Source organism: Pagrus pagrus, assembly GCF_965226575.1.
Source record: "Pagrus pagrus genome assembly, chromosome: 9".
NCBI lineage: Eukaryota > Metazoa > Chordata > Actinopteri > Spariformes > Sparidae > Pagrus > Pagrus pagrus.
This window is the reverse complement of record NC_140193.1, coordinates 34,362,216-34,378,196: the sequence shown is the minus strand read 5'-3', so window position 1 is coordinate 34,378,196 and position 15,981 is coordinate 34,362,216. Positions and strand designations below refer to the sequence as shown.

The following is a 15,981-nucleotide window of genomic DNA, read 5'->3' as shown; positions in this document are numbered from 1 at the left end:
CCCCTCACATGGAACCGGACTCTGTCCCAGCTGTGGCAGCAGTAGCAGCGGCTGCAGCGGTGGAAGCTTCTCCACCTGACGCGTTGACTCCCTCGGCGGCAGCTGCGGTGTCGGCGCTCCCATCTCCGGCCGCTACGTGATTCAGGTCTGGAGCCAGACCTAAGGACTCAGCCAATTTTCCACCAAACCGGTCCACACACCTGCCGCTCTCGACGGATGTGGTCCGTGGCGAACAGTCGGCCTCCTCTCAGCAGAACAAACAGCTGGGGAAGTCCTCCTCCTTCCGCCGCAAGTTGCTGAGGGAGGCTGTCAACAGGCGCTCTGGTGGTCCTCCCCGCCCTCAGCCCTCAGAGCTGTTTCCTAAACTGAATCGCAGCCCCACACCTGGAGCTCTGGCAGCCCCTGTGGATTTCCCATCCTCCTCCGCTGCTGCTGCTACTCCTGTCCCCTCTCACACTGCTGTGAACCAGGAACCCACTCCTCTCTTCCCCCCCACTGCCCTGATCGTTGGTGACTCCATCGTTCGGCACATTCGTTTTGCGAATGCGGTCACTGACTGCTTCCCAGGTGCCACCACCGCTGACATCCTGGAAAAACTTCCAGGTATCCTTGAGTCAGCGCCCTTAACAATTACAAAAGTGATTGTTCACTGCGGCACGAACGACACCACCCACACGCCTCCAGAGATGACAAAAGTTCACTTTTCTTAACTTTTAAATCTTCTTAATAACTCTGGAAAGTCTGCTTTTATCTCTGGCCCACTCCCCACAATGGGCCGTGGCGATGTTCGTTATAGCAGGATTCTCTATCTCCACACCTGGCTCCAATCCGTTTGCGCAGCACATAACATCTGCTTTATCCACAACTTTGACATGTTCTGGGAGCGTCCATCCTTCTTTGGGGCGAGACGGTCTACACCTGAGCATGTTGGGATGCCGCATGCTCGCTGCCAAACTCCAGCATGCTGTGCGTTATGCACCTGATTGACTATTTTCCTATGTGCACACCTGTCCATCCGCTCTCTACTTTCCTCCTTCTCCCACACTAGAAGCAAATCACCAAACTATCACTCCCCGTTCTGGTGATGACAGCAGCTGCGCCATTCGCTCCTTCTGGACACAGAGATCACGTGAGCCAAACCGAGTTAGGAGGTCGGTTGACCACTCTGTGTTAATCCCTGTGTTGCGGACTCAGAAACTTCCCAACGTCACTCTCAAGCTCTCCCTCTTCAATATCAGGTCGCTCACGAACAAAGCAACGTTTCTCTCCGTTTTTATTGCAGACTCTAACTTGGACATTGTCTGTCTTACTGAAACCTGGCAGCAGCCTAATGACTGTTTTCATTTAAATCAGTCTCTGCCGCATGGGTTTGTTTACGTTGCCAAACCACGCACTTCCGGTAAAGGCGGTGGCCTCGCCCTGATCTATCGCGAGAGTTTGAAAATAGTCCCCATTCCCGTGAAAGATTCACCATCATTTGAAGTGCTGGCTGTGCAGTTAAAGGGACCTGTACCCACCATTATTGTGTCTCTCTATCTTCCACCTAAGCCCTCTTCCACCTTCATCACTGAACTTTCATCTATTTTAGCAGATCTATGTGCCATCACTCCAAATATCATTTTAACTGGGGATTTTAATATTCATGTTGACAATCCCAATGACATTTTCTCCATAGACTTTATCTCCACACTGGATAGTTTTGACCTCACTCAGTATGCCACTTTTCCAACACACAATAAGGGCCATATTTTAGACCTGATCTGCTGCTCTGGTGTTGTCCCATTTAATCTTTCCGGCACAGAACTTCCATTGTCAGACCACAAATTTTTTACTTTTGATGTCAACCTTCCTGTCTGCAAATCCCGCCAAGACCGTATCATGTCCTTTCGTAATATTAAGAACATCAACATTGCAGAACTTAACAGTCTAATTTCTATGTCAATTTCTCATCCACACCTTTTCTCTGTCACTGAACTTGTTGACCATTACAACAGCACACTACTTACTGCACTGGACGCCCTAGCTCCATCAAAAACCTGCAAAGTGACTTTTTCTAGGACTGCTCCATGGTTCACCCCTGAACTCCGCCAACTAAAAACACATGGTCGCCGTCTTGAGCGCCTTGCCAAGAAAACCGGACTCACTGTTCACTCTCAAATGTACTTGGACCACATCACCTCTTACAAGACTGCTCTAAATACTGCCAAATCTGCCTTCTACTCAAACATCATCCACCGTGACGGAAACAATACAAGGATTCTCTTCTCCACAGTAAATAAACTACTCAAGCCCAAAGAAACTGCCACCCGCTTCACATCAGCCCTTCAGTGTCAGCAATTCTTGGACTTCATCAATCACAAAGTTCACTCCATACATCACCATCTCACCCCCTGCCTGTCTTCTCAGTCAAACACTCCTTCACTCAATGTTACTGTACGGCCCACCAGTACCCTGTCTACCTTCCATCTTCCCTCAAATCAACAAATATCTCAGCTGATCATGTCTTTCAGGTCTACAACCTGTCTGCTCGATCCACTTCCTACCACATTGGTCAAGGCCTGTCTCCCCACACTCGCCTCACTCATCACACTAATTGTACACTCCTCCCTATCAAATGGTATTGTTCCCTCCATACTCAAAACTGCTTCAGTCACACCCATATTAAAGAAACCTGGTCTAGACCCGAACAAATTTAATAACTGTCGCCCTATCTCAAACCTCCCATTCATCTCAAAAGTTATGGAACGTACAGTAGCCTGCCAACTTCAAGACCATCTATCCAACAACAACCTCTACGAGCCTTTCCAGTCCGGTTTCCGTCCCAATCACAGTACAGAAACAGCTCTCACTAAAATTACAAATGACCTTCTTTTAGCAGCGGATTCTGGCCTACTCACCATCCTCATACTCCTAGACCTCAGTGCCGCCTTCGACATAATATCTCACACCATCCTCTTAGATCGTTTGGCCGGCACTGGGGTCTCTGGCACTTCTCTTCAGTGGTTCCACTCTTACCTCTCTGATCGTTCACAGTTTATCCAAGGAGACAATACCAGATCATCATCCTCACCACTCCCTCACGGTGTTCCACAAGGTTCTGTCCTCGGTCCCCTACTCTTTATCATTTATATCCGTCATTTTGGTATCCACTTTCACTGTTATGCTGACGACACCCAAATCTACATCACCACCAAACCAGACACTACATCACCACCTACTGCCCGTATGGACTGCCTGCAAACCATTACAAACTGGATGTCAAACAACAAGCTCAAACTCAATGGCAATAAAAGTGAAATTCTCCTCATTGGATCCAAATCATCACTCTCCAAATCCCACCCCCTCAGTATTCTCATCGACGGCTGTTTGGTCCCCACTTCAACCGAAGTTAAAAGTCTTGGCGTTATTTTGGACAGTACCCTCTCATTCACATCCCACATCAATAATATCTCACGCACAGCCTTTTTCCATCTCCGCAATATCTCCAGACTCCGCCCCTCCCTTACCCAGCACTCCACCGAAATACTCATAAATGCCCTGGTCACTTCCCGCTTAGATTATTGCAACTCCCTCCTCACTGGTCTACCACAAAAAGTCATCCACCGTCTACAAACCATCCAGAACACCGCCGCCAGAATCATCACCCGTACCAAGTCCTCGGATCATATTACACCAGTCCTCATGCAACTCCACTGGCTCCCTGTCCATCAATGTATACATTACAAACTCCTTCTGCTAACATTCAAAGCTCTCCACAACCAGGCCCCCCCATATCTCTCTAATATGCTACACCCTTATATTCCACCCCGTTCACTCCGTTCCTCATCTGCCTCCCTGCTTTCCACCCCTTCATTTTCACTCACCTCACTGGGCGCTCGAGCTTTTAGCTGTTCTGCACCCAGACTCTGGAACTCACTCACACACATACGCACTCTGGACTCCATTGACACCTTCAAATCCCACCTCAAAACACATCTTTTTAAGTTGTCCTATTCACTCCACCATTTTATCCACTTTATCTTTTTTTTTTTTTTTTACCTATTTTCTTTGTATATATTCATTTTATGTGCTATTGTGTTTCATATCTGTTCTTTGTTGTTTTTTGTTTCCTTAATGTAAGGTGACCTTGGGTGTTTGAGAGGCGCCAACAAATACAATTTATTATTATTATTATTATTATTATTATTAAGAATATCCTCGTGAGCCTAGCTGCGGAAGTCTCGGGAGTCAAAAGGGGAGTAGAGGCGGTGAACGAAACAGTGAAAAGCCTGGGCAGCAGAATTACCGAGGCAGAATCGAGAATATCCAGGCATTGCGGGTGTGAAAGAAGGAATGGAGGATCGCGACTGGGATGGCTTTATGAAAAGACTGCTATTGGAGGCACTGAATATTAATGTCGACGACTGGTATGAAGTTGACAGGATCCACCGGGTCGGCCTCCGACCTGGAGACAACGCCAAGCCAAGAAACATCATTGTCTGGTTCCTGCGGGACAAAGCCAAGGCTGCCGTGTTAACGGCAGCGAGAAAGAAGAAGCAAGTCACATGGAATGGCACGAGGATTTTTTTCTTCCAAGACTACGCTCAGGAGATACAGGAGAAACGCAAAAAATAGGAGGAGGTGAGACGAATTCTCCGCAAGCGTAATGTGGATTACGCCCTCCGATACCCAGCAACAATGACTTTTTCACTGGAAAACCGGCGGTACGAGTTCTCATCGGTGGCCGATGCCAAAGCATTTCTCACCCGCCACGGAGGTGAGGGGACGCCGGGGGCCAGCAGAGGAGAAGAGCGCGACACTGACAATGGATGAAAATACGGAATAATGCCGAAAATACGCTGCGAATATTGAACTGATCGTGAGAGATCTTTACACGGATGTGGACAGAGACTTTAGGGATAAGACTAACCCCATGGAACCTCTGGATGGAGAAGGGAGCAATTATTAATGTGGACAAAAACTGAGCGGAGTTTCTCCCGGACCGAGGACAATATCTGAGCAACAGGAGCGGAGTTATTTTCGGATGAATGACTGGTAATATTTCTGATCATTGGACATTTTTTTAAGTGTCATCATATAGTGCATGAGGTCAGAGTCTGTGGTAAGATATAACTTGTTTTCTTTTCTTAATATGAGGGTATGCACTCCTTTTTCCGTTGCTCCTTGTCTCTCATACAGTTATCATTGAATAACACACCTGTACATTTATGGTGGATTATGATGCAGTGGATCAGTCAAGTTTTATAACAGACTTAAAGTTTATTTCAATACCTAAAACACAGGGGGAATGGAGAGTTGGCTGGCCTCAGAGGCGCAGCTGAAGGAACCTTAAAGGAAGGTTTGATGTTGAAAAGTAACATGTTTGTAGGCTGCTGTTGCAGTGCGTTCCTAAGTTTGTATTTGTTTGTTGTGTAACCCTAGGTGTCTCATGCAGATATAGCTGTAATATTTGTAATTCTGTATTCCTGAAAACGTATTACATCAGAGGAGGGGCAACCACGACAGTGGGACATAACAGGATGGTTGACTGTATGATAATATATTAGCAGAGCAATATGGCGCTGTTTAAAATTGTAACTTGGAATATATCAGGGTGCAATAACGTGGTCAAAAGAAAAAAATCCTCACATATCTTAAACAAAAAAAGGCTGATATAGCCCTCATTCAAGAAACCCATCTTAACGATGAGGAAGCAGCAAAACTGAAAAGAGAATGGGTTGGACAGGAATATCATAGTACATTTTCCTCGAGAAAAAGAGGAGTGAGTATTTTGATAAGGAAAAATATAGACTGCCAAATACATAAACATGTCTCACACAAGGAAGGTAGATGGGTTATATTGGATGTCACTTTAGAGGGTCAAAGGATGACTATTGCTAATATTTATGCTCCTAATTCTGTTAACCCAGATTTTTTTCACGAAGTCTGTAACCTAATTAGAAATATGGGGAGCAATAATATAATTATTGGAGGGGATTTTAACCAAGTGAGGGATTTAATAATGGATAAAACTTATCAATCTACTCAAACTAACACTGCTGGTGTTATGGCACTAGATGTCTTGTCAGAAGAGTTGGGTCTTGTCGATATTTGGAGATTATTGCATCCAAATGAAAAGGACTTTACTTTTTTTTCACATCCCCACTCAAGCTATTCTAGGATAGATTACTTTCTTTTATCCCGTGATATGGTCAGCCAGGTGCTGAATTCTACAATTGGAAATATAGTGCTGTCGGACCATGCACCAGTGGATATAGTCCTCCATCCTCTAGATAGAGCAGAAAAAAGCATGAGATGGCGTTTTAACAACTGTACGCTGAACAGAGAAGAAAATTGCAACTTTATTAAATCTGAGATGCAGGAATTCTGGGAGCATAATGAAGGCTCTATAGAAGACCATGGGGTAATGTGGGATGCTTTCAAATCCTTTCTGAGGGGGCGTATTATTCAAAGAAGTTCCTTTATCAAAAAAGCAGAAAGTCAAAGGTTATTCAAATTAGAACAGGACATCAAAAAACTTGAAAAGCAATACACGGAGCGACGGGACTCTGATATGTTGGGTAAACTGAACGAACTTAAATGTGAACTAAATGACATACTGAACAGGAAAACCGAATTCGCCCTTTTCTGTACCAGACAGAAATATTTTGAGCAGGGAGAGCGAGCTGGTAAAGCACTGGCACACAGAGTAAAACAAATACAATCTCAAAATGTTATTCCATCGATTTTTGATAAAGACAATAACCTTATTACGAACAAAAGAGACATAAATACTACCTTTAGGGAATTTTATCAAGAATTGTATACGTCTCAGGGTGGGACAGACAAAAACAAATTAGAAAGTTTTTTTTCCTCAATTGAAATTCCTACCCTAACACAGGATGGGAGAGCACTTTTGGAGGGTGATATCTCCGTAGATGAAATTAAAAAAGCAATCAGAAGCCTCAGGATAGGAAAGGCCTCTGGAAACGATGGGTTCTCAGTAGATTTCTATCAGAAATTCATAGATGACCTTGCCCCTAGATTACTAGTCGTATATCGAGATGCGTTTCAAAGAGGTAGGTTACCTGAAAGCATGAGGGAAGCAGTTATTACACTACTGCATAAAAAGGGAAGGGATCCACAGCAGTGTGCTAATTATCGCCCTATATCTTTGATTAATGTGGATGAGAAAATTCTCGCCAAAATCTTAACAACTAGATTGGAAGAAGTGGTCCCATTTCTCATTCATCGGGATCAGGTGGGATTTATGCGGGGTAGGAGCTCTGCAGATAACCTTCGAAGACTGTTACACATTATGTGGATGACAAGAAATTATGACACACCAACGGTTGCCTTTTCATTAGACGCGGAAAAGGCGTTTGATAAAGTGGCGTTCCCTTTTTTGTTTTATACGCTAGAAAAATTTGGATTTGGTCCAATATTTAGGAAGTGGGTGGAATTAATGTACTCTGATCCATCAGCCACAGTCTTAACTAATGGGATTATGTCACCTAAAATCAGACTAAATCGTGGTGTTCGACAAGGATCGCCTTTATCACCTCTAATCTTCACCATATTTCTTGAACCCCTGGCCATAGCCCTACGGGCTAACTCAAATATACGGGGTGTGCAGGCGGGTCAAGAAGAACACAAGCTCCTGTTGTATGCAGATGATGTGTTATTGATATCAAGCAACCCTGAATCCTCAGTCCGAGAAATTTGTTCAGTTATAAATCTGTTCTCAGAGGTATCTGGTTATACTGTTAACTGGTCAAAATCAGAAGCCATGCCATTATCAAAACTGTGCCCCCCAGATATTAGAAAGAACTGGAAATTCAGATGGATGCCTGAAGGATTAACATATTTGGGCCTCAAATTAATGCCAGGTCTAAAAAGAGTAATGGAAGCCAACATCTCTCCAGTTATTCAGAAAACTCAAATTCTGTTACAAAATTGGGATAAGTTGTATATTTCCCTGTTGGGCAGACTCAATCTAGTTAAAATGATTTTAACTCCCAAGATCAATAACATCACTTCCATGTTACCGCTAAAATTTCCTTCCCCATTACTCAAAACATACAACAGTATGATAGAGAAGTTTATATGGGCAGGAAAAAAACCCATGTTTAATCGGACTAAGTTATATGCTGCAAAAGACAAGGGGTGTTTAGCATTATCACGAATAGACTGGTATCATTTATCATTTTCTTTATCACAGCTATCTAAAATTCACCTGCCGCCTACAAGGAGCCCTCTGTGGGTCAGGATAGAAGAGCAACTGGTACATCCTTTTTCTGTTGAGGCCTTCCTCTCCCAAACAGATAGACCAGTCCCCTCCCAAGACCCGGTAATGGCTTTTGCCAGAGAGTCATGGAAAATTGCTCATGAAATAACAAAAAACTATATTCATCATGGCACTGTTACTCACATGAAGCACAATCACAACTCATTTGTTATAAGATATTAAATAGATCCTAGTGGACCCCCTCAAAACTGGCAAGACTGAAACTCAGAAACAGTGATTTGTGTTGGAGATGTAATGGAAAGGTGGGAACTCTAGTGCATATGTTGTATGAGTGTGACAAAACTAAAGACGTGGAATGCAATAATTGTGTTCTTAAATAAGGTGCTGGGTACGCACTTGATCAAAAACCCGGCATTATGTTTGTTGGGTTTACTTCCAGATAACATTCAAATGTCAAAACACCAAAAACAGTGGTGTCGTCTAGCTATGACAACAGGGTGCAGGATAACTTTACGCCACTAGAAATCTCCAACTCAGTCCACTTTTAAGGAGTGGATACAGGTTTTAAGTTCAATGGCCAGCTACGAGCGGGTCACCTATAGAGTGGTTGGGAGGGAAGATTTATTTAATGAGGTGTGGGGCCCATTCCTAACTCAATTGCTGGATATGTAAGGATGTTGCCATCTATCTATATTTTATTAGAGGCAGGTACAGGATTGGTATAATATGTAGACTTCCTAGGGTGTTTTGTTTTGTTTTGTGATCTATGTTTTGTAGGTCTGGCTTGCTTTGTACATTATTGCATGACTCCATTTATTTTTTGTTGTTTTTCTTGCTGTTTGTAAGAAAAAAAAAAAAGAAAAAAAAAAAGTCTGGACAGATACTGATAAATGCATACAAGATGTTTATCTTATTCATGTAACTGCAACAAAGTAACATGTATTTATTTGTATTTGTCTGTCATAAACATCAATAAAAATTTTTTTTAAAAAGTAGTCCAATTATAGGTAAAAATCATATGAATTATTTCACCAGAACACGTGTGGGCAAGTTAGGGGCAGAAAAAATTACTTTTGAAAAACACTTATTATACTAAAATACACTAAAAACACAGGAAAGAAGTCAGAGCTGATACTAGCTTGTAACTATGTTACTAGTAGATGTAACTAACTGCCACTAACGTGGCACCATCTTTATCCCTTTCTTCAGTGATTGATAAGAACATGTGCTGCCCTTTAAAGGTACAGTGTGTAATATATCAAGTATTTAGGGCATCTAGCGGTGAAGTTCTAGATTGCAAAACTTCCTCGCTCACCCCTCCTTTTCCGAAGACGTTGAAGAAGCTCCAGAAGCTACAGTGGCCCTCACAGACAAGACACTAAATTTCTAAAGATGGACTTGTCATTACTTTGACTCCCAGCCCTAAATCCATGTGTTGTCTTACTGCAACACACACGGAATTAATATAAATAAACCAGCTCTTAGAGAGGCAAAAAGAGGCTACGGTGTTCTAATATATAACGTTATACGTGGTCACACTACTTTTCAGTAAAGCTAATGTACTGCTAATAACATTGTGCTGTTCTCGAGTGTAAAACAACAGGTTGTGAACATTAGCAGTAAATATACTACAGAAATACAGTTGGTTGTAATCAGGGGTGTAGTGCTATTTGTTTCAGTACCAGAGTGCACCACATGCATGCATACAGGCGCATGACTAACCATGGGATTATTTTTCATCAAGCTTAGTTTTATCAAGGTCTAGTAAAGAACAGAGGAACCTCCACATTGTATATTCGAGACGGATGGGTAAAAGAGAGTAGGACACCGCTAACAGAGGAGGACTGGTATAACATATGTGATAAACAACGAACCACTACAAGCTCCAGGATGTGGAAAGAATTCTGCTGGAAAAATATAGTCAGATTTTTTATTACTCCTGAAACTAAAAACAAATTCTTATCCATACAACAAGCATGCTGGAGACAGTGTGGGGAGCAGAAAGCAGGTCATACTCATATTTTTTGGGAATGTACTAAGGTAAAAAAATACTGGAATGATATATGGGTTGAATTGGGGAAAATACTGGGATACAAACTACCAATGTCATTTGAGGTGTTATATGTATGTAACCTGACAAGGGAAATTGTACAGTGTGAGGACAACTATCTGGTCAAGATACTTCTGGCTGCGACCAAGAAGGCAATCACGAGGAAATGGTGTAGTGAAGGCTCTCCCACTCTGAGGAACTGTTTGGACACAGTCGAGGAGATATACAATATGGAAAGACTCACATATATACTGAGACTCCAACAAACGGAATTCAACACTAAATGGGACAAATGGACAACGTATAAATCTCACTGCAGAGGCGCCACTGGAGACTCTGAATGAAGTTAAAAACATTGTAATACCACAACAAAAGTCATGTATCCCTCTGACACTGCTGTTTTTCTTTCGTGTTTTTTGTTGTTGTTGTTTTTTTCTCCTTAAAATTAAATAAAGAATGAGTTATAAAAAAAAAAAAGCTTAGTTTTAATCCTTTTCTTTAACTTGCGGAAATGGGTTTCCATATTTATCGCCGTGAAGCTTGCAAAAAAGCCTGGTATGGGACGCTTTTCGAGTGGGTGACAACAGACAGCCTCACAGCAAGAAGGTAAGGCTGATTGTTTATTCAAAGCTGCTGCTGTTCACAGTAATTTTGTCATACTGTTTGTCCCACTGTGAATATTTTTGCCAGTGAAAATATGCGATTGACTCTGTGTGCAAAGCATGGACATGTCACATTTTAAATTAATATATGTTAATAATTTGTTGGCTCAGGTCCTAAATGCAGTTGCTACTTCTGTTCCTGTGCTGTGACTCTTAGTTACTTGTTTTGAGTGTGTAGGTCAGTGGAAAAGCAGCCCCTCATCCCTTGCACACAGACTGAACGATAGGACGATGCTGTACGTGTCCAGCTCGTTAAATGTCACATAATGTAACGAGTTCAGCTTTGCTGATGAGACAATGCCAACCTTTGTTCAAAACATGGCATAAAACTAAGTAGTTTCAACAATTCATCAATTTAATATTTTAACATTCGACCAGATTATGCAAACTGAACATTTAATTCTACTACTGTTACTCCTATCTGTCCAGCAGAAAGCAGGCAACTTTGGCATCACTTACTATATACAGATTTCTATCTTGTTTTATGCCGCCACTCAGTTTTCGTTTAGTATCTTGGATTTTTCATCTTTTCACACTCCTGGGACTTTTCTTGTAAACATGGTGGTGCAACATAGCAAAATCAGTGGAGGGAGAAATGCTCCCTCTGAAGATATAAACGGCTCACTCCAAGGTAATGAAAACACGACTCTTATTTTCAGGTGATTACACACTAATTAAAACAGACTAATGAATATTATTATTATATATTATTCTATTTTTGCCAAGTCCGTACTGCTAGATGCCACTACATATTACACACTGTACCTTTGCGGGTAGATTTGACAGTCCAAGTGTGCCACCCCTTGAAGTGATTCATTGTACAACACTGTCTGGCCATGTGGACTTGCCATTATTTGCACTGAGAAAGTGTGCAGCTGTTGTTTACATACTTACCTCTTTATGACACCTGCAGTAGTTTTGGGGAAAGGCTTTTAGTTTGTGTAAAACAGTTGATGTTAATGGTGTTGCTAATTGTGTTAGCTTGTCTATGGCATTTCCAGTATTAAGTTAACCAAAAAGGGGTTTGTTGGATTAAGGTCACCTTTCACAGTTCCTGATACTGCTGCAAGTTCTGTGGTGTCCGACTGAACTGGCCATGCTGGAGCTGAGGGTGTAGTTGGGGCTGGAGCAGGTTCTGTGGTTGCACCTTCACATGGTCTGGTCTCCACAAGAGCATTTGCTTCTGGCAACACTCCAATATGCTGGGCATGCATCTGTATGAAAATGACACAAAGATAGTTACCAGAAATCTAACCATGTAGAGTAAGTTGCTTTAGTGGCAGTAGCACAGGTGACAGATACATTGTTTAAATTTAAAATATAAATATATAAAAATTAATATAAATTTGATCTCACAATGAGAAATTAAGTGCACAGGGCAGTATGTCATAATGTGAACCAAGTCAGCATGAGACCACAATGACAATGTGTAAGGGAAATTCTCTTTATTGTCCCTTTATTATTTTGATATGTTGCTCTTACTGATGTATTAACAATTGTAGATGCAACATTAGTATCTATGTGAAGTGAAATCTTATGTCTGTTGGCTTCAGACGAGCTCTGTCATATGATAATCATGTGGTTATAAGGTATGAATAGATGTTTTCTTGTATTGTACATTATGTTGTGAGAATTAACAAAAGGAACTTAGGTAAGGAGTTCATCCTGAAGGGTGTTTGTGAAGCCTCTTCTGTGTACAAGTGTTGACACACAGTCCTAACTGCCAGTGGGTCTTAGTTAAGAAGATAATAACTGTCTATGAATTCTTCAGCTGATCCTGAATGCTGCTGCATGTGTACTAACCAGAAATAATATTAGAGATCATATTTCTTCCTATAAGCTGTAAAATTCAGAATATAATTTAAAATCCTCCTCAAACACAAAGCCCTTAATGACGAGGCACTATCATAACTTAAAGAGCTTATAGCACCCTATTATCCCCCTAAAACACTGTGCTCCCAGGATGCAGGGTTACCTGTGGTCCCTAGAGTTATGAAAGTAAAATGGAAGGCAGAGACTTTAGAGCAGACGTAAAACTTTTCACTGTGATAAAGCTTATAGTTAGGGCCGACACAGGGTAACCCCTACTAGTTATGTTGCAATACGCTTTGACTGGCAAGGGACTTACAATAATGCACTAAGCCCCTTTCTCCTCCTCTCCCTCTCCATCAGCACACATTCATGTCCCATTAATTCATGTTATGAATTAATGTCATGTCTTCTTCCCTGGAGTCTCTGCTTTCATGTCTAGCTGGTTCCAATGGACAGGAGTGGGCAAAGGCCATATAGGCAGTTGCCTAGAGCACCACAAGCTGGAGGGGTGCTGCAATCATCTCGCTTAATCTCGCCTAGGGCACCAAAATGGGACTTTATCGCGTTAATTACGATAAATTAATTACAGAAAAAATAACGCGACAAAAAAAATAACGCAACAATAAAAATAACGCATTTAATCGCGATTTATGTTTGCACTCCAAACAGCGCGGAACATTGCTCATTGCACGAGTTACCGGCAAACCCGTAATACTGATGCACAGGATACAACACGAGAAATAGAAACCGATGAGAAGTCTTTGCTGGGTTCGGTGGGTGGAAATTTTAGTTTTAAAAAACTACCAGGTGGAAACCTGGATAAAAGCACAGTTGTGTGCAAATTGTGCAAGAAAGAATTTGCCTATCACCGGAGCACTTCCAGCCTCTGCTACCACCTCAATGCCAAACACATGGGTCGACAACATAAATGGCCCGGTGGCCCGGACGTACTTTTAAAACCGTCAGGGCCACCAGAATGCTCCAAGCACTGGCCCGGTAAGGCCAGCATGGATTAAAGTTCTCCGTCGCTACGACGGATTTCTGTCATTCAAAATTAACAGAGGCGACTTGTGAGATCAATGTAGATCGGAGGAGAGCTGTTGGCTGAAGTTTATTGACAGATTGTCACACTCTACAGCCAATGGTATCGATAACAGCGTGTGCGCGCCTGACCAATGACAGTGTAGTAACCCACACAGGGCGGGATCTCAACACGGAGCGGCGCTAAAGTTTAGCTGCTTAGCTAGCAAGGACTCGTTGCGCTGCTACGTTATCAACTGAGTTTAGTCACCACGTGAGAACTCGTCTGACACGGAGAGTCTCCTGTTGTGTGCTACATGTGTGAAATAACAACTGTAGTCTGGACTTTGTCTGCAGTGTATCTGTGTAAACGGCTTCATTCAGCGTCTCTCCCTCCCCTCTGGCACCGTGAGTTACCATGGTTACAGGAACGCCCTGAAACTTTAAAATGATGGTCAATAAGAAGTTTTTGGTTAGTTTGACTGTACAGAGTCATGAATGTTGCCTGATTGTAGCTCAATGCTTAAATCTTGTATTATAACATATAGAACAAAGCCTCAGAGCTTCTTTGATTATTAACAGTATGTTAGTGATGACAGAAAGGTGATAACTCGCTATCAGACTGACAAGGCTGCAAAAGTTGCTGTTTGTATGATGTAGTTTTCTGTTAAATGATAAGAGGCTCACTTTACACTTTGTGGACTGGTGCCAGCGGAACCACCTCCAGCTCAACGCCGGGAAGACCAAAGAGCTGGTGGTGGATTTCCGCAGGCGCAAACAACCCTGCATTCAGGTGAACATCCTGGGAACGGACATTGAGATGGTGACGTCTTACAAGTACCTGGGAGTTCACCTGAACAACAAACTGGACTGGACTCATCACACTGCAGCAATATACAAGAAAGGTCAGAGCAGACTCCATCTGCTGAGGAAGCTCAGGTCCTTTGGAGTGCAGGGGGCACTCCTGACTTCTTTCTATGACTCTGTGGTGGCATCAGCCATTTTCTATGGTATAGTCTGCTGGAGCAGCAGCATTTCGGCAGCAGATAGGAAGAGACTTGATAAACTTATCAAGAAGGCCAGCTCCATCCTGGGATGCCCTCTTGACCCAGTGCAGGTGGTGGGAGACAGCAGGATGATGGCCAAGCTATCATCGCTGCTGGTGAAGGAGTCCCACCCCCTACAGGCCACTATCACAGCACTGGTCAGCTCCTTCAGTGACAGGCTGATACACCCCAAGTGTGTGAAGGAGAGGTATCGCAGGTCCTTCCTTCCTGCTGCTGTTAGAGTCTACAACCAGCACTGCTCCCAGTAGACCTCACTGTGCACTGTGCAATAAAAAAACTCTGCACATATCCACACACTTTCTGGTTTGCACAAATTGGACAATTTTTAATATCCATATTTATTATTTATTGTTTGTAAATAAAAATACCAACTGTTTAAACTTACACTGTCCATATTATAAATAATAAATACTATGTCATATTGTAAATACCAATTTCATATTGTAGATATTATGTATATACCAGTTAAATTCTATTTCTTATGTCTTATTATATTGTTTATTTTTTACTTTTATTACTGTTTAAGTGTGATACTGTCCTTTGGCTGTTGTGACAAAGAAATTTCCCCATTTGCGGGACAAATAAAGGAATTCTGATTCTGATTCTGATTCTGATTAAACAATATTATTAATAATAATAATTAATGATTATGATGATGAGAAGAAGAAGTAGAAAAATCTTATCTTATTTTTTTTACCATGTGTCAAGTAAAATGTCCTGTAACATGGAGGGGGGCGCAAAAATCAACCAACTGAGGAGGAGATGGAGGAAGAACTGATTGTGCTTGAGTAATGCAGCACTGTTTGCACTTTTGATTTATGGCCCGAGCAGGAAGCCTGCGAGGTCCCTATTGTTTTTGTTTTGATTATTCTTTTTTTTTGTTATTTTTTATTCTGACAAAATGATCGCATTTTTAACTACCTGAACATATACGAAAACGTGATTTTATTTGGCAAACATATTATGTTCTGTGAAAAATTAGCTAATCTATGGTCGTCGTGAACTTCCACCACTAGGTGGCGCTATAATCAAGCAAAGTGCGTTTTGACTCATAACTCCCACATACTTTGTCACACATTCAAAAACCTTATATCCACGCGTTCAGTGAATTGTGCTGCATCTTGTGATATAGGCCACAGCCAT

General features: G+C 42.1%; 1 protein-coding gene across 6 annotated transcripts in view; it reads right to left on the bottom strand.

Annotated features, from left to right (window-relative positions):
• Positions 1-15,981, bottom strand: part of ubxn4 (UBX domain protein 4) — a 206,345-nt gene that overhangs the window by 148,643 nt on the left and 41,721 nt on the right. For all 6 annotated transcript variants that reach the window (XR_014623289.1, XM_084362255.1, XM_084362253.1 and 3 more), the window contains one exon: positions 11,982-12,153. Coding sequence is in view for 5 of the 6 variants with exons in the window: in XM_084362255.1 (XP_084218381.1) it covers positions 11,982-12,153 (172 nt within the window). In the remaining variant the exon portion in view is untranslated. The remainder of the gene's footprint in view (positions 1-11,981; positions 12,154-15,981) is intronic.